Genomic DNA, 20,348 nt, shown 5'->3' on the forward strand with positions numbered 1-20,348 from the left:
ATCATTTAACAAAGTTTAAATCACTACTTTAAAATGTATAATGTATATCTTTTTAAAATGACATCTGTGTTTTCTACTGAATTGGATAGGTATTACAGTTATTTAACACAACAAAGATGCATTTTCTGAAGAAAATAATTGGGTTTTCTCATTCAGTGGTAAAAGGATATTGTCTTCTTTACTTAAATTAATCCCATAATATATCCTAATATTTTAATTGAGCATGTTTTTTTCATTAGATTGTTAGGAAAAAAGTATTGCCTGATAGCAGTGAAGATCGAGATACAAAAGAAGCTCTAAAGGAGTTTGACTTTTTGGTTACATCAGAAGAAGGAGACAATGAATCCAGAAGTGCAGGCGATGGAACAGACTGGGGTAAGGAAGCATACTGGATCCAACTAGAGATGTTATGTAAATGAACGAAACTAATATTTTACTAGGAGGGCAACATCTTGAAGAACACTTTAAATCTGTTGTAATGTTGAAATGTTGAACATTCTGTGGACTTTTTTCTATTGTCACCTTTTTTCCAGGGTATGTGTGTGTGTGCTTAAAGAAGGTTGTACGACTAGTTACCTCATCTTTTAACATAAGCAATACAGTATGAAAATAATTTGAATTCATATATAGAATGTTCTCTGTTTTCTACCTAGACAGTAGAACTTGCAAATCTAGATTTTGTGGAAATTGAGTATGAGAATGTAGTAGAGGATTTCAGAGATCTCATCTTTGGCATTTTCTGTGCAAAAAGAAGTATAAGTTAAAAAGTTGTAGTTATTCATTCATTTTAGTCAAGTTTCATCATTTTGTACAAGGCATAGAATTTTTTTGCACAAATGGTTCTAAACAGATTTAATATTTTAAACATCTAGTAAGAGTTCAAACAAGCATTTTAGGGAAAACTTCCACAGCACAGATCATTCTAGGCGTTTGGAAATGAATTGTCCTATCAGTAAGGTAGGATTGTGATAAATTCTTCAAAAGTGATCAGTTCTATCAGGTGTGTGTATGTGTGTGTGTGTGAGAGAAGGAGAGAGACAGACAGAGAGAAGGCATGTAGATACTGAGAATGAGAAAATTTTCTTCGGAGGTTGAAGAATTCCAGGATTCCCTTGGCTTACAGTCTATGTACTTTAAAGACAGATAAGGTTAGGGAAACAGTAACTATCTTAATTTTTCCTTGAGGCTTTACCTTCAGGGACTCTGATAGCAATAATGCCACTTCTTTTCCTTTTTTGTGGTAAATATTTGAAGAATTATTTGGGATAATTACTTAGTCATTGAAGAATATAATGGCTATTTAGTGACTGGCTTTTTCTTTTTCCCCAACAGAACAAAGTTTGGAAACCAGGGGAAGTTAAAGTAAAACGAATCTTCTCCTGTCTTATTCCTTACTGAGCTTATGTATCAAGTTATTTAGATATTTTAGGCAACAATTCTTCCAATATAGTTAGATCCACCGTGCTACACTGAGGTCGTTCTCTGAGGAGTCACACATCTGTATAAATGATAGTTGGCCTTTTCTTTGCCAGTCTTATTGCAAGGGTAATTGGGATTCATTTTTCTCCAAAGACAGCTGCATTGTCCCTTCATAACTTCCTTTGCTTTACGGTGTGAGTCATGGCCCAGAGTATTATGTGATACAGGTCTGTAACCTGCTATGAATTTACTGGTGAAAATGAGTGACTGTTCCCACATCTGAGCTGTCTCACTCTTTAGTAGTGTCTTGGACATTTCTGTTTATGAGTATGAGTGAATGGAATCTTTCAGTTGACTGAAGGTTTCTTTACCAGAAGTTTGGCCTTGTATGTGTTAAGGATTTTATAATTCAAATTCAAGTCATTTCACTTTTAATCAATTAACAAAACTAGATTGCAAATCCTGTTTAGTTGAATGGGCATTTAAATCACTTTAAGGGCTTCCTTTATCCGTTCCCCATACCCCTAAAAAAAGTTACTGTGCTTATGCTAAGAATCTCCTTAGTTTCTCACAAGCAAATAGATTTTACCACAGTTCTCCTGTGATCTTCCGTTACTGTTGTTATCAGTATGACACATAGTTAAGAGTATGATATAGCTAAATTTTTACTTTAAAAAACTGAAGACATTCTAGGATCCAAGAGCCAACTCAGTTTAATTTATTATTAAGATGTGATTGATGAAAATTAACATTTTTGATTGTTAGACTTTCTGAAAAAAGTAGACTGTTTCTACTGTTGTTAGTAGAATATATTGGTAGTTAGATCTATAAAAATGTTTAGCCTATAAAAACTCAATAAAAATGTTGAGTTTATATTCAGAGACCCAATTATCTGTTTTTTAAACTGTGGATTGAAACTTGTTAAAAATAGACAGATTTCTGTTTATTCTGGTTCATTTTGGTTTATTCCAATCACTGAACAAATATTGATCACGTGCCTTCTATGTACCAAGTCTTCTAGGTGAAGATCCCTACCCCTGTGGTCCTACATTCTACTAACAGGATATAGCAGTAAGAGACAAACATGATAAATGATATAGTATGTCAGAATATGATAAATGCTATGGGAAATAGAAAAAAGTAGAATAGAGTAAGTGGGATAGAGAGTGCTGGGGTCAGGGTCAGGTGGAGTGGGACAGGTTACAATATGAAATAGATTGGTCATGGTAAGGCCCATTGAGAGGGTAACATTTGAACAAAAGACAACATTGATGAGGGAGTTAGCCACATGGTATCCAGGGAAGGAGTGTTCAAGAAGAAGAAAACCAGAGCAAATGCCCTAAGATAGCCGTAGCCCTGGTATGCTTGAGGACTTCAAAGAAGCTAGAGTGGCTGGAGCAGAGTGATTCTGAGGGGAATATAGTAAGAAATGATCAAATCAACTGGAGCTATGTAGACCACTGGTGAGATGGGGAACCATGGGAAGGATTTGAGCTGGAAAGGTGACATGATCCAGCTTTTGTTTTAAAGCATCACTTTGGCTGCTGTGTTGAGAATAGACTACCCAGGGCAATCAGTGTTGGCAATAGACTTGGAGGGGAGAGTGGGAAAACATTTGCAGTAATTCTAGCGAGAGACAGAGGTTAGGGAAGTAGTGGATTTGCTGAGAAGTGGTCAGATTCTGGGTGTGTTTTAAAGGTAGAGAAAATGGTATTTCCTGAAATATTTGATGTGGGGTTTGGAAGAAAGGGAGATTTTTGGTCTGATCAAATGGAAGTCTGGAATTGCCTTCAAATAAGATGGGGAACCCTGTAGATGGAACAGATTGGATGGGGAAGATTGGGAGTTTGGTTTTGTATGTTTGGTTTGAGTTTTGACTTCCTAATAGAAATATAGAGTAAGCAATTGGGTATATGTATGAGTCTTGAATTCAAGTGAGTGTTCTAAGCTAACACTTATATAACATTATATGCATATAGTAAATTATTTTATAGTAAGTATAAAATATATAAGATATTTACTCTTTAAATTTTCTACTCCTGAAATAGTGAAAATTACTGATTGAATTTCTTTTTTACTAGAAGCTCAGTTTCCTGATTTAAATATTTTTAAATTAACAGGTCACTTAAATTGTTTTAAATATTGAATGCTGGGTTGATTAATAAGTTTACAAAGTGCTATTTATAAAGTCTATAAAATAAAAATGATCATTTGCTGATAAACACATGCCAAAAATATACAGTTTTTGAAATGAAAAGATCATTGAAGACTATTTTGTACAAATGCTTAATCTTCTTTCATTACATAACTTAATAAGAAATGAGTTTTTTGTGAGCCAATCCTAATGAAATTCAGAAAATGGGATGAAAATGAGGGGTTCTTGAATATGGACTTTGGGGGCTTAATATACTATAAGTAGCTCAAATCTTGCAGGGTTTTTTTTTTTTCTATGTCTATTTCAAGAGAGATTTGATATTATTACCTAGGAAATTGAATTGATCACTTGTTTCTTGGATATTATATTTTATGTGACATGTATCTATCTAATGAATAAGTAATGACCTTAAAATTAGTGCTACTATGAAGAAAATGGTTGTTATGTCCATCCATTGACATAACAGTGAATTTACTGTTCACTGTTCAATCTTTTATTGAATATTGTTCAATATTTTATTGAAAAAGGCTGTTTCATTTGTTTCACTCTGTTTAGAAAAGGAAGACCAGTGTCTCATGCCTGAAGCTTGGAATGTGGACCAGGGAGTAATTACCAAACTCAAGGAACAATACAAAAAGGAGAGAAAGGGGAAAAAGGGGGTGAAGAGTAAGTGGAAAACATTGTATCTATAAATCATAAATCTTACCTCTTTCATATCCCCCAATTTTTTTCTCCAATGTTTTCCTAAAACTACTTACTCTTTTTCTTTTCTGCTCCTGACCTCTTTCCTTTTCACTTGTTCTCAGGGGTTGAAATTAAATGGTTAGCTGTTTGATTATGAACTTTAAAAAAAAAAAGGCTGTGTGTATAATTATGGAATTATAATATATTCCAGTAATAAATCCAGAGTGTCATGAGTATGTGGAACTATGTTTTCAAACATATTGTTCATTTGATTTTTAAAATTAGATGTGCTTAATTACAGTAATGGTTTTTCACTGTTGACAATTTTAAATCTCATCGAGTGTGACTGACCCTCTGGCAAACCACCAAAATTATTACTTATAATTTTAAGCCTTGGAGACAGAAACAAAGTTAATTTCTACCCCTGAATATTCTATGTGTTCATAACACACAGTTCATTTGCTCTCATCACTATATTCTATACAGGGCACAGAGTCAGATACACAACTTTTTTTAAGTATTTATTTTTCAATTTAAATTTTTGGCCAATTTCATTTGTAATATTACCAATTAGGTTTGTTTTTTTTTTCCAACAAAATGAGTGCCACATCAAAAATGGAAGTTAAAATGAAATTTCTAGCCCTATGAATCATATTTGTATAACTTATTCAAATTATTAATAAAGTTTAACAATAGATCTAGTTAAGTATTTAAAATAGAAATACAAAAGCTTTCAAACATCCCTGAAAACCATCTTAAACACCTTTTTAGGAGAGCAAGCCTGAACTATCTATCTCCTTGTGTTACCACTGTTATTGACAGTATGGACATGGGTCTCCCTTTTATGGCAATAGGAATTTCATCCTTTGGGATATTAAAGTAGTGTAAAGTAGGATTAAAATCGAACTTGAGTGAGGCATGTGTTTAAAATTGCAAAAGGCTGGAAGGATATGCCTTTTTTCTCTTTTTATAGTGATGCTAGGGATTATCAAAGACCAGTCATTCTTTTACAATCTAGTAGTTACTGATAAATACTAAATCGTTATTTAAAATATCTTAGAATTTACAAGTATTTAGCTTTAATGGATAAAAAGTCAGTGGCCATTATTGATGTTAGTACTGTACCAACCATTATATAACTGAGAGAGAATGACATTTGATGCCTTCTCAATGTAAATTAAATCCAAGTGAGGAAGGTTTAATATTAAAACATAAGAATGTTTTATACTTTTTATTAAAAAATAAATGTAAATTGATACAGCCACTATGGAGAACAGTATGGAGGTTCCTTAAAAAACTAAAAATAGAACTACCATACAACCCAGCAATCCCACTACTGGGAAACCATAATTCGAAATGAGTCATGTACCACAATGTTCATTGCAGCTCCATGTACAATAGCCAGGACATGGAAGCAACCTAAGTGTGTCGATGAATGGATAAAGAAGATATGGCACATATATACAATGGAACATTACTCAGCCATAAAAATGAACAAAATTGAGTTATTTGTAGTGAAGTGGGTGGACCTAGAGTCTGTCATACAGAGTGAAGTAAGTCAGAAAGAGAAAAAGAAATACCGTATGCTAACACATATACATGGAATCTAAAAAAAAAAAAAGGTCATGAGGAACCTAGGGGCAAGACGGGAATAAAATGCAGACCTACTAGAGAATGGACTTGAGGACACGGGGAGGGGGAAGGGTAAGCTAGGACAAGGTGAGAGAGTGGTAGTGCATATATGGACATATATACACTACCAAATGTAAAATAGATAGCTAGTGGGAAGCAGTCACATAGCACAGGGAGATCAGCTCGATGCTTTGTGACCAGCTAGAAGGGAGGGTGGGAGGGAGGGAGACGCAAGAGGGAAGAGATGTGGGGACATATGTATAACTGATTCACTTTGTTATAAAGCAGAAACTAACACACCATTGTAAAGCAATTATACTCCAATAAAAATGTTATAAAAAAAAGGACAAAATAAGCATTCTCAGAAGAACAAAAAAAAATACTGATAAAAATTTAATCTTAAACAATAGTGAGACATGGTTTGTTATGGCTTTTCAGAGCCATGATAAAAGCAGTTAAACTGAAATTTTAAGGAATATTTGTCTGTCATACACAAGAAACAAGGAGAATATTTTAATCGTCAGATTGACTTAAAGTTGATATATTTAAGCCATTATGCTACAATAATGAATGTCTTAAAATGTAAAAGATCTTTGAGTTGGAAAAGTATCCAGGACTTATGTAGAATCCATCTACTATTATATTTATTATTAGGTTCTTGTCAAATATCAAGGCATCACTATAGTTGGAATTTAGCATTTAAGGTCTAAAACTGCACCATTTGACTGGAACAGTATTCCTGCTAATAGAAGCTATTGGGTTTCCTGGACCTGGGGATCTTGATCACTATTCAGGCATATGGCACGTAGCTTTTTAGTATGGTGAAGAAAAATGATTCTTTAGGAGGAGAAATTTTAATGTCTTTCACTGAAGAGAGAGGGACTGTAGACTGATGTTCAGCACATTTTGTTTATCATCATCAGTTCAGGTTATCTTGATAAAATGATAGTCTGGGAACCAGTGAAGACAAGATTAAAACAGAACTGGAAGACTTAAAATGAAAATAGAACTGAAGGAAAGCTTTGAATTGATATATGGAGCATTAATTCATAAACCATCATGGGTATTTTTAAAATTGAACTGTTACTCATTGGAAGAAGTTGAGTCTTTTTAATATGGTCTAGTAGAAATATTTCCAGTCAAATTGTGTTCTTCAATCATACTGTCTTAGAATATATTTCTAGGTAGTAGTTAAAATTGCTTAAAAATAGTTGTATTCTTTGCTGGTATAGGAAAAATAACATAATGGACTATGGGTAAGATTTTCCCATTCTTAATTAAACTTATAACAGGAAAAACTACTGAAGATCTGTTTCAGCCTCTATCCTATATAAAACACTCAAAACAGGGATGTGGGAGAATGCAGCATCAAAGTACAGGTAAGTAATTGGCAGGGCCTGATACTTCACCTCAGATACCATAGCTTCAGGACGTAAGGCAATGAATGCAACTTAATATAAACAAACAAAAAAGAATGTGATTGTTTAATTCAATGTACGCAGTAGCTTCACAGTCTGTGGTATCTGTCTGCGTTTAGAGCAGTATACAAGGATTATAGAATAATATTATTTTTAATGGTCCAAATTGTACATGAGCATTTTTTCATGTAAGTAGTGATGTTATTCCATTAGCTTAATCTAAAAAATATATGTAAAACACAATTTTTTTCAAGAAATAATAAACTTTTAAAATAATTTGAAAACTTAGAAAATAATTACTTTTTAATATAATATAGTAGGGTAGTTTTAAAGGTGAATGTCGGCAGATGTAAGGTTTATGACTCCATTTTGATGCAGTTGGATAATTCTATTTCCTCTTTTTTGTTCTCTCCCTCCCTTTTTGGGGGCTAGGGCCCAATAGGTCAAAACTGCAAGATATGCTTGCTAATTTGAGAGATGTTGATGAACTTCCCTCATTGCAGCCATCTGTGGGTTCACCTTCCAGACCCAGCAGCTCCAGGCTTCCTGAACATGAAATAAATAGGGCAGATGAAGGCAAGTATTTTAGACACTGGAGCACAAAAAGCACTTGGATGTACTTATATAAATTATTAGAAAGGGCTCTCTAAGAGAAGAATTTTATTCTACAAATGTTTGAACTATGTAGTACTCCCCATATGTAGGCTTTCTTATATTCAAGGGGGTTTGATTCCAACTGTAATCTCTAAGATTTGAAAAAGATGCATAAACTTAAAAATCAACTTTAAATTATAGTTTAGAATATCCCCTAGCGCCACAGAAGCCATGTATTTGGTGTGTACACAGGTAGTTGTAATTATACCATTCCAACAATGAGAAAATTACTTTAAATTATTATTACTATAAATAGTAAATGTTTACTTTGAGACTCACGTAAATATTTAAGCAATTTATCATTTACAAATGAAAAAGGGAAAAAAGACACCTGAAGGTCTAGCCACATTTTCTACTTTCTGTTTTTTCTTGTTCTCTTTCAGTCCTTGTCTATGTGCATATACTTTTTGCAGAGTTATAGTCACCATGTAGAATAATACAATTTTATTTATTTATATGAAATCATAAAAATAATCTTCATAATTATAATTTTAAGATTATTCTATTTTAGACTTTATTCTTAACCATTCCCCCCTTTTTAAATATATATGTGTGTGTGTGTGTGTGTGTGTGTGTATATATATATATATATATATATATATATATATATATAATTTTATTTATTTATTTATTTTTGGCTGCATTGGGTCTTCGTTGCTGTGCACAGGCTTTCTCTAGTTCTGGTGAGCAGGGGCTACTCTTCACTGTGGTGTGCAGGCTTCTCATTGCGGTGGCTTCTCTTGTTGCGGAGCACGGGCTCTAGGCACACGGGCTCAGCAGTTGCAGCACGTGGGCTCAGCATTTGTGGCTCACGGGCTCCAGAGCGCAGGCTCGGTAGTTGTGGCGCACGGACTTAGTTGCTCCACGGCATGTGGGATCCTCCCGGACCAGGGCTCAAACCCATGTCCCATGCATTAGCAAGTGGATTCTTAACCACCACGCCACCAGGGAAGTCCGCCCCTTTTGGATATTTAGGTTGTTCCCAGTTTTTTACAGTACAGTCTTATGGTGCATAAATACAGTTTTCTGCCTTTTAAGTTCTGATATATCTATTTATAAATGTATATATGTAAATTGATTTTAAAATATATATATTTACATTAGCTGAAAGTCCAGAATGACATAAAAGTAATCTTAATGATTAATGAATATACTTCAAATTTTATTTTTTAAAATTTCCTTGAATTTAAGTATTGTAATTATTTGCAGTGGATATGCCTCTTCACATATCATTTACTGAACAAAACAACCTGGGAAAAAGCCACAGAAAAATCATATGTTTTATTCTTTCTTGGCTTTAAATTCAGCTATGATTTAGAGAGACATAAACTGACGGGACCTTGATGAATAGAGTTTCATGTTCGGAATACTTTTTCAGTGAACTGTTTGACCATTACATGGTTAGTTATACTGGAAATTCATTTTCCATACGTTAAATAATGAAAAACCACATGTTACGCCTTTATATTCTAGGTGAACAATTTATTTGATGTAGACATGTGTCTTTTGAATTAAGATGTGAAGTCATAGGCCTCAATAGGTATGTTTGCTGTTCACTAGGATATTCATTCAGTTGACACTTACAGATGTGAGAATTTTAATCAATTTTATTTATTCTAAGGTCAGGTCTAGATAAGAAGAAAAGTTAGTTTTTCTCTTATTCTAATAACTCCAAAAGAGTTTTATCAGAGATTTCATCTTGCAGAATTCTAATAATAGAGGCAGAATATGTACTAAATGACACATGTACAAAAAAGGATGATATAAAGCAAAGAAAGTGCCCTTGATAGGAAAAAAAAAATGTTAAGAATCTTAGAACTGAAGCATTGAATATCTAACTTATGATCTGTAAGATTGGTCCTAAGTCTTCCCCCTCAGTGCAGGATTTTCAGAAATAGAAAAGGCACTTAAGAAATATGTTGTAGCTTTCATTGCCTGTGACTGATGCTTCTTGGTCTCCAGTCCAGTTTCAGAAAAAGTTTCCGTAGCTTGTGTGTGCTGTAGAAGTTTATTACTTTATTTTTATCATAATGATTCAGAAGGCAATGCCACACTTAAGAGGCATAGTTAAATCATTTTGTAAAAGCTGGTTAGAGCCAGTAATGTTTAGTTACCAGATAGAAATGTGACCTATAGTTGCAAGTTCTAAGGTCTCTTAGAGATCAATCAACGACAGTTATGCCCATTGGTGCTCTCTTTCTTTGGGCCTCAGGTCTGCTGGCTTAGCCACTGGTGTGTGTAGAAGCAGTTGTTGCCTTCCTTTGTTTTCAGGTTTTACTTGGCCATTCCTAGAACATTAGTTAAATTAGCCCACACAATGTGTATGGCCAAATCCCACAAATCTTAGTTTCTTTTTTGGGGAGAAGAGCCATTTTTATTTCGCACCTGAACAAAGTTATCTGGCAATATTAGACATGAAAGCAAAACAAACAAAAAATCACCTGGCTGAAGACCTAGCCTCATAGTCTCACATGCATCATTTGGTTGAAATTTTGGCATAAAAATTGCTGTTCTAAATTAAATAATTCCCACTCTTTATTAGTAAATGTTTAGAGTTGTTTGAACCCGTCATAGGATATATGGTATGTTTGGGTAAAACCCATTTTTATTATTGCAGCTTTATCGCATGGTGATTTGAAAATGTCTTATTAATTTATACTCTACTTTGTTCTTATAAGGATTTTGAGTAGAGTTCCTGCCACTACTATTTATAAAAGCACGTACCTGTTCTTTCATTTCTTCAACAAATATTTATGGTTGAATCTAAAATTATATGATTGAATGTAAAACTGAAAAACACCTTGTAAATCTATTTTCTGCATATACTGATTAATAAAATTGTTTCCTTCAAAAAAAAGTTAATTTACTTCTTTAGCAGCTGGAGTTAAACTACTAAATTCATCTAATCAACTCATAAATGTTTGTCATCAGTAAAGTAACCACCTGTAGAAAACTATTTAGAGAGCTACCTCTGATGGCTTGTCAGAGTAATTTGCATTTATAAAAAGTGTTCAAATGGACACTTTTTTTTTTTTTTTTTTTTTTGCGGTATGCGGGCCTCTCACTGTTGTGGCCTCTCGTGTTGCAGAGCACAGGCTCCGGACGTGCAGCCTCAGTGGCCATGGTTCATGGGCCCAGCCGCTCGGCGGCATGTGGGATCTTCCCGGACCAGGGCACGAACCCCCCGTGTCCCCTGCATCGGCAGGCGGACTCTCAACCACTGCGCCACCAGGGAAGCCCTCAAATGGACACTTTTAAAAAACTTGTTTGAAATAAATCTTTTTAAATGAAATATAACATACCTACAGTAAACTGCTGAAGTCCTGAGGGTACAGCTCAGTGAATGATCTCAAAGGGAAATCAACCATGTCACCACTGCCTAGGTAAAGAAGCAGAACATTACCTGGACCTAGAAGTCCTGATGGTGCTTCCTTCAAACACTACCCCTTCCCTCTTCTCCAGAGGTAATCCTGAGTTCTAACAACACATACTAGTTTTGCCTTACATAGGCACATTTTACAATTACGACCATTTTCATTTGAAATTTTCCATATTACTTCAGGTTATAGAATTAACCAATTTTACTTTGCAGCCAGCAGTATTCAGAATCACTTGTTGTACATGTTTTAATAATTGATAGAAATCAATTGGGTAATTAGCATGAAATATCAAATGAGGAAAACCTACTTTCTTTTATACATTTATACATTTTTCTCTATAGTGAAAAAGAAAGGACAATGGATTTGTTTCATGTTGTACTTTTCTTAGATGATGACAGTTAAGCAATTCTTCAGGATTTTCTGCTCACTGAATTTTATTGTGTTTAAAAGCATTTAAAAATAATCAAATGTAGACATGCCCTTATGAGACTAATTGTTGACTATTTACATGGTTTTTTTAATGTTTCTTTTGTATTCCCCCTTCAGTGGAAGCATTGACGTTTCCTCCTTCTTCTGGGAAGTCATTCATCATGGGAGCAGATGAAGCCCTTGAAAGTGAACTGGGACTTGGAGAATTGGCAGGCCTTACAGTGGCCAATGAAGCAGACTCATTAACTTATGATGTGAGTAGTAGTTTTAGTTTTGTTGTTGTTGTTTTTTTTTTTTAGTTTTGTTGTTTTTATTTATTTTTTAAAAATAAAAAGTTAATTTTATAGAAAAAGTGACGATGGTAAGACTTCTTCACAAGTGTAGAATTTGGTTCAGTTTTAATCACAAACTTTGAAAATATGAATATATTATAAAAATAAACAATAATACTTTTCACATCATGCAGTGACTAAAATTATGGGCTTTACCTAAATTCATAAATTAGTATAGCTTATTCATTGGTTTTAGATAAGGGAAAGAATTCCCTTTTCTGTCACCAAATTTGGATTTTGTTTTATGTTTTAGGGCACCAGTGATCAGTTGAAATTCATGCCTGCCTAAAGGCAACATTTGTCTTGCTTCTTTGATACATCATCAGTGTCCTGCTGAGAAGTAGTTTCAGCTGTTGTTAGGCAAGGGTGTGTACAGGATGCTTTCCAGATGTTAAGGCTGACCTGTCAGTGATTTGGACCAAAATTGGAATCTTTACACCTTTATGCATGCATGCATTTACTTAATCTCAAATACAGTTGTTTTATAATTGTTCATCATAATCAATTATCAGAAAAACAGTTGCTTATTTCATAAAGTAGTCACAGCCTATCTTAACTCTTAATTAAAATCCTCTCACTTTGATATTCATTATCTTTGTTGGGGAATACAATGTAGCTCCTGCCACATGGAGGATGTAGGATGGATCCCTAAGTGAACCTTGGAAGTACTCAGAAGAGGAACCCTCGCCACTCACTCCTTCCTGCAAATCAAATACTCTCTCCCTCTATGCTAAGTCCTTTAGTAAGTTTTTTGGGTTTTACCTCCAAAAACAACTGAAATCCATATAGTACGTCTTTTTACCTCCCCTCCTAGTCCATTTTTTCTTCAACTGGAACTACTACGATAACCTAATCTAAATGGCCCCTTGCACTCCATTCTCCACATATGTGATACAGATTTTGAAAAAAAAAAAGAAATTTCTGTTTTCAGTGTTTTTATATCCTTATATCTTACATGTCTTTTAAAAGCACCATTTAGTTGGCTTTTATTTTTTGACCTTTGACAACCTTTTTAAATTAGAAAACATTTAGTCCATTTCTTTTTAAAATAGTTAAGGATATAATCCTTAATTTGGATTTAATCCTGCCATCTATTTGTGCCACCTGTGCTGTGTTTGTTTTTCTCCTACTTTTGCCTGAGTTGGGGTTGATTATTTTTTATTATTCACCCCTCCCCATTATTTGGAGTTTATGCACTCTTTCATTACTTTTTAAATTAGAGATTACCACACACATCCTGATCAAAATTTTACATGCAAAGATCTTTAGAACACTTTACTTAAAAAACTCTCACCCTGCGTATATGTCAGTCTTGTTATATATTTTATTTCTGTATACATTTATGTCCTACAAGCTTCTGTTTTGTACACTCAATAGTCAGTTAGAATTACCCATTTAAATTATCTATTTTGCTTTTTTCCATTCTCCCATGCATATCTGACTGTCCATCTGGGATCACTTTTCTTTTACTCTAAGAACACAATATTTCTCTTTAGTGAAGATCTACTGGTGCCCAGTTCTCTTAGTTTCTGATTTTCTTAAATTGTCTTTGTCTTTTTGCCTGAGTAGGTTAACTATCATCTCTGATTTTGAATTTTGATTTTGAATTGGCAAAAAATTTTTTAGTGGTTTAAAAATATTGTTTCATTATATTTTGTTGTTGTTTTCTGCTAAAGTCAACTGTCATTTCTATTTTTGGTTATTCAGTGGTAATCTGATTTTTTTCTGTGACTGGTATTTCTCTATGCCTTGATTGTCAGCTAAGGTTTAATTTTCTTTTTATTTAACCTCCTTGAAATTCTTAGAGCTTCTTGGCTTAATATGTTTCCATCAGTTTTGTAAAGTTCTCAGCCATTTCTCTTCAGATACTGCTTTTACACCTCCCTCTCTCCCTCCCTCCCTCCCTCCCTCCCTCCCTCCCTCCGTCCCTCTCTCTCCCCCTCTCTCCCTCTCTCCCTCCCTCCCTCCCTCTCTCTCTCCCTACCTCCCTCCCTCCCTCCTTCCCTCCCTCCTCTCCCTCTCTCCCTCCTCCCCCTCCTCCCCTCCTTCTAGAACTCTAGTTATATTGTTAGATCCCCTTTTTATATTCTCTCTCTCCGATCCCCTTTTATATTTTCCATCTTTTTTTTTCTGTACTTCAGTCTAGATTTTTTAAATGACTCATCTTCTGGTTAGCTAATTCTCTCTTCAGTTATGTGTAATCTGCAATTGAACTCATGTATTGAAGTCTTATATTTTTTGCTTGTAGAACTACTTTTTTAAAATGATTTACAGATTTCTTCCAAATTTTCAATCTTGTCTTTTATCTTCTTGAACATAGTAAGCATGATTATTTTAAAGTTTGAATCAGAGACTCAGTAGTTCTGTTACTATTATGTGTTGTTTCTGCTTGTTTTCATCTATACTGTGTTATCTCATGTGGGTAGAGTTATTTTTTTAGTATGCCCAAATAACTGTATTTGAAAAATTGTCTGTAGAAATAACTTCAGGCCTAAGTTTATCTTCCCCCAGAGAGTATATTTTAATTTTCTTCTCTCAAATGTCTGCAGCCACTAGAAATCTGGATCACCTGACTTCATTTTCAATTTTTGAGATGATCTAAAGCTGATCTATGGTCTTTGTAAGGGCTGGTGTTCTTCCAGTTCACTCTTATGTGTAGATTACAGGCCCTTGAAATTAAAACCTAAAGCAAGGTGGTCTGCTAAGCCCTACTGTCTTGGCAGGCCCTGGACACCAGTTTATATCCCCCTGCGTTGCAAAGCTGTCAGAAGCACGGCTCAGCCTCTCAGCCACCTCCTCTGGAATCAGTAAACACCCTCTGGGGAAAACAGCTCCAGAGATCAGGCTCACTTCCTGAGGCCTCTGTCTTCCCCTGGATCCTGGGGGTTTTCCCCACTATTTTGTTGGATCTGCATTTTTTATTTTTAGCTCTGCTTTTCTACCTGTCCTCAGTACACAGTTGGTCCTAATGATCTAGTCCATCGTGGCCACAAGCAGAACTTCCCATTAGATGCTTTTGTTCCCTCTGCACTAACTCCACAAAGAATTTGTCTAATACATGATAGAACTCAGTCCTCTCTCTAGAGAAAGCTCATTCTTTTTTCAGAGCTCTTAATTGTTAGAAAACTTAGTGTTTGTTTCTAAAAGTAGTTCCTAGTTTTACTAAGCATATTAGCAGTCTGTTGCTATGTAACAACTTGCACCATGCTTAACAGCTTAAAACAATAAACATTTATATCTCATAGTTTCTGTGGGTCAGCAGTCTGGGGGCAGCTTAGATGTGTAGTTCTGGTTGTTCATGTAGCTGTACTCGAGACGTTGGCAAGGGCTGCAGTCTTACACACACCGGACTTGGGAAAAATCTACTTCCAGGCTCACTCACGTAGTTGTTAGAAGGCCTTGGTTTCTTGCTGGCTGTTGGCTGGAGACTAGTTACTCACCACGTGAGCCTCTCTGTGGGCTCCTCAGCAGAGCAGCTGACTTCTCCCAGTGTGAGCGCACCTGAAAAGGTAGAGAGCAGGAACACTCAAGATGGAAGGTTTTATAACCTAATTTTGGAAGTAATTTGTTGCAGCTTCTACTGTATGCTGTTAGTCATACAGAGCAGCCCTATAATGTGGAAGGCGACTACCCAAAGGTAAAAATAAGTGGGCTGATCGGGAACTATGTTAGTGGCTGCCTACCACATTAAGATGCTCGGAAGGAATCTAAGTGCTCTTACATATGAAAACCTTTTAGCTCTTTAATAAGAGTGGGCAGGAGTTCAGTTGCCCTTGTCTTCTTCACCTCCCCCCACAACCCCGCTTGCCCCAAAGATAACCAGCCCCACTTAGAGTAGTTCCTTGCATAGTGTGTTTTGTCTTCACTTACTGCCCCAGTTGTGACATGTCCTGTCCAGATTTTTCTGCAGATTTCTAAACTTCTGGGCTCTGAAGTATAGTTTATATTAATACATAGCCTCTGAAGCCAGACTGATTGATTTTGAATCCTGACTCCTCCATTTACTAGACGACAAGTCACTTAACTTCTATTTCCCTAACATGCCTAGTCTGTAAATGGGGATAATGTTAATTCCTACTTCATAGAGTTGTGAGGATTAACTGAGTTAATGCATGTTAAGCCTTCTGGAATAATGTGCAAAATAATGAACAAGGCTCAAAATAGCAGCTATTGTTAGTATCATTGATGATTTTTGTCATTGTAAGTATGGTTAACGTTTCTCCAGTGTGTTACCAATACTTGCCCCACTGTTGCTTAAACCTAGCATGATTGTTAGCCTTGGAGTGTGAAGAGTTCATACATGGTGCTTGTGTAAAGTCAAATACTAACCTCTTTGGCTTTCTATTACTTGGAATGAAAAAACAGTGCATTTTTTTCAGTTGTTGAGATGCAGATTCTGTGGCGAAAAGGAACATAATAATATATTTATTTTACCAGTGGAATCATTTTTTGTAATATCTGATTGTCTCTTCCAGTTTTAACATTTTGTGTTCCTGGTTTATAAACTTTGTTACCAATTTGAAGAAAATTTAGCTCTTGTCAGAAAGCATTGAAAATTTCAGAAGTATCATATTCTGTAATGTTAACAGGTTTAAAGATAACTTAGTTTTTCAACTCTTACCCAAAATTAGTTTCTATTCTATAATTTAGGTTGAAATTTCTTGTCTTTTTAAAAAATCATCTTAGTGAAGATCTATTTTATGTTATTAAGTTATTTGATCCTCTTTCTGTACTGAATTATGTTGCCTGTTTTCTTATTACAGCATTCATATTTCTTCAGAGAAAACCATTGTTAACATATTGCTAATTTTGCCTATTGATTTGGTTATTTATGTTTAAAAATTATATTGTTTTGAAAGTTGCAAAATGTGATGGTTTGATGACAAGTCAGTAAGAATTAATGTTGAAATATAGTTTTTTTCCTATCCTGAACTAAATGTATTGGTATTTTTCTTTCGTTTCTTTAATAGATAGCAAACAATAAAGATGCGTTGAGGAAGACATGGAACCCTAAGTTTACATTAAGAAGTCACTTTGATGGCATTAGAGCCCTTGCTTTCCACCCCATTGAGCCTGTTTTGATAACAGCATCAGAGGATCACACGTTAAAAATGTGGAATTTGCAGAAAACAGCCCCAGCCAAAAAGTGAGAATATTCTCCTTTAACTGTATTTAAATATTTTAATTAATAGTTTTTCAGAAGAGAAATGCTTACTTTATTAATTGCTGTTAAGTTCCCCAATTATCTCTTCTAATTCTTTCTTCTTTACCATGTCACATAATTTAGGGTGTTTTTCCCTTCATACTCACAAGCTAATTTAGGTTGGAAAACTGACCCTTAGGGAGAAACAGTATTATCTGATGGTTTGTGAATGCTGATTGTAATCTTTATACAGTGTTTTAAATAACTATCACATTTGGGGAGCTCTTTATCTGCACTGAAGGTTTCTGCTGGTGTTGTAAACAGGTATGTGCATGTTTAAAATCATCAAACCCGCACCCCAAGCTTGTCCTGTTGTTTACTAGGTTTGGACTTATGGAGTGGGAGGGAGGGAAGGCTGATGGGGGATGGGGGGACAGGGAGAGGTGAGAGACCTCTCTTTGGTCTTTTCTTTTGACCTTGACCAAAATGTCTAGACTGAAAGACACTGTTGTTGCTCTCACTTAACCGCTAATACTTGCCTTGGCCTCTTGGTTCCTCTCTAAGCATGGACAGACATGAGTTGGTATAAATCCCTTTTATCAGTCACCACGCTAGTCCTGATCCCACTTGGTGGGGTCCTTATTGGAACTCCTCTCTTTTCTTCCTTGGGTCACATGGTCCAGAACCCAGCATCTGCCAGCAAGGGCCCCTCTACAGTGTTGGACACCTCTTTTATTAAAGAGTAGAAATGAACATCAAATGGAGGAGATTATGGAAGTTTTACTACTGGTAGAGAATATCTATTGCCCAGTTTAAAAGAGATCAGGACTTCTCTGGTGGCGCAGTGGTTGAGAGTCCGCCTGCTGATGCAGGGGACACCGGTTCGTGTCCCGGTCCGGGAAGATCCCACATGCCGCTGAGCCTGCGTGTCCGGAGCCTGTGCTCCGCAAGGGGAGAGGCCACAACAGTGAGAGGCCTGCGTAACGCAAAACAAACAAAAAAAAGAGATCAATGACATTCCTGCTGTGAGTCATACATAAACTAGATAAAATACTTGATTCATCAGATAGCTCAACCAGATCTTGCTTAAAGCCAAGTGAATCCTCATGTAGATTAGGTGTCTTCAGCAGAGAAGAAGTATTTCTTGGTTATAAATTGTGCCTTTTGTCTTTCAAGTTCTTTAGTCACAGTGGACATCATACTGGACCAGAGAATGTGAATGTCTCATCATATATTCTTGACTAAAATTTAGAAAAATATTGAAATAAATTTTTTGCTGGTGATAGCTTAGTATCAACATCTTCACATTGCAAGTAACAGTAGCCTGCTTACCTTTGAACTTAAAACTTTGGTAATGAGGAGAGATATCATATGCCTTTAAAAAAAACTACAATGCAATCCGATTTTAAATCGAGTTTCCATTATCAGTCATGGCCAGTATTAGGCCCTGTAGAGTACCCATATACTCAGTGTTCTGAGTAATGAATAATCTGATGATTTGGACAGTTTCTGCAGGTATTAAGGACAGGAATGTTAACCTTTATGCAAATGCAAGGAAATTAAAGTACTTTTGATTGAAATTCTGCTATGTGTATGGTTCTGTCCTAGGCTCTTTTACCATGTAGAATCTCATTTAATCCTGTGAATATTTGGTGTTATCCCTATTTTTCTGTTTTATTTTAAACATAGAGGAATCTGGAGTTCCAAAAGATTAAATAATTTGCCTAAAGTTAGCCAGTTAGTGACAGAATTGGAAATTGAATCCAGAAGTTTATCTCTTCAAAGCCCATGTTTTTTCCCGAGTGAGGCTCTCTCTTCCTTTAGTCAAATAGATTAGGACAATGCTAAAAGCACTGTAACAAGGTATTGTTACTAAACAAGAATTTTGTTTCTTGAAGTCACAAATATATGTGATCCGTGTTAAGTAAGCTTTCTTGTGTACTGGGGTTGAGAATGGTATATTATCATAGTGTTGGTATTTCTAGGGGCAATTTTATGACATACATTGTAATACTGTTTACTACTGAAAACTTAGAGTGGTAAAAGTCCTCCTCTCTCTGATTTAGGAGCACTTCTCTTGATGTGGAGCCTATCTATACATTCAGAGCTCATAAGTAAGTATGTGCTTTTTCTTTGTGTTAAATCAACGTCATTGTAAATCAGCCTAAGTAGCATATTTTCTTTTCTTTCACGTATGTATTTGTGTTATGTATTTTTTTGTATTTTGTAGTGTTTTCTGTAAATGTAAAAGAAACTGGCAGATAATATAATGCTAGAGACAAGTTTATCACTACCAAATTGGGGTCCTTGCTGAAATTAGATTTTATTTGCATGATGTGTAGATGATGTATATATCTCTCTTAAAATGAAGTTGAGGCAATTAAGTTTAACCATGAGAAATCCTGATCTTTTTTCCTTAAAAATATCTGAGACTTTTTTTATTGTGATCACATGTTGCACCTTTTCCTGTTTCCATTTAAGTTTAAGGAATGTACCTGTTCACTTGATTTAGCACAGAGGTTGGCATACTTTTTATAAATAGAGGGCCAATTAGTAAATGTTTTTAGGCTTTGCTGGCTGCATATTTAATGTTGTACATTCTTGATTTTAGTTTGGTTTTGTATTACAACCCTTTAAAAAATGTAAAAACCATAAATGCTTGACGACTGTACGAAAGCAGTCCTCTGGTTGGATTTGGTCCATAGGCCATAGTTTACCAACCACTGGTTTAGCAGAGGAAGAAAAATGAATAATGCTTTGATAGTTTTTTATTTGTTATCCAAAGCAGAAAAAGAGAAAGCCTTTTGAATAATTAAGCATTCTTGTTTTTACCAAGTCCTATTATCAGATAGATTTTTGAGAATAGAAATTGATTTTCCTTCCCAGAGGTCCAGTGCTTTGTGTGGTGATGAGCAGCAATGGTGAACAGTGCTATAGTGGCGGGACTGACGGACTGATCCAGGGCTGGAACACCACCAACCCCAACATCGATCCCTATGACTCTTACGGTATGTGATTCCCCAAAGATATGAAAGAATATTTTCTTTTTATGCATTTTACATAGCATATATAAGGATAAAATGAGATGTTTTTGAAAATAAA

General features: G+C 35.2%; 1 protein-coding gene across 3 annotated transcripts in view; it reads left to right on the top strand.

Annotated features, from left to right (window-relative positions):
* Positions 1–20,348, top strand: part of STRN (striatin) — a 117,977-nt gene that overhangs the window by 69,919 nt on the left and 27,710 nt on the right. Inside the window, exons 7-14 of one of the 3 annotated variants that reach the window (XM_019942867.3) lie at positions 240–375; positions 4,130–4,240; positions 7,183–7,269; positions 7,741–7,884; positions 11,889–12,025; positions 17,074–17,249; positions 19,313–19,360; positions 20,133–20,254. In XM_019942867.3, the coding sequence (XP_019798426.1) occupies positions 240–375; positions 4,130–4,240; positions 7,183–7,269; positions 7,741–7,884; positions 11,889–12,025; positions 17,074–17,249; positions 19,313–19,360; positions 20,133–20,254 (961 nt within the window). The remainder of the gene's footprint in view (positions 1–239; positions 376–4,129; positions 4,241–7,182; positions 7,270–7,740; positions 7,885–11,888; positions 12,026–17,073; positions 17,250–19,312; positions 19,361–20,132; positions 20,255–20,348) is intronic. The other 2 variants (XM_019942868.3, XM_033838732.2) reach the window with 2 other exon arrangements.

Source organism: Tursiops truncatus, chromosome 14 (genome assembly GCF_011762595.2).
Source record: "Tursiops truncatus isolate mTurTru1 chromosome 14, mTurTru1.mat.Y, whole genome shotgun sequence".
In the NCBI taxonomy this organism is placed as follows: domain Eukaryota; kingdom Metazoa; phylum Chordata; class Mammalia; order Artiodactyla; family Delphinidae; genus Tursiops; species Tursiops truncatus.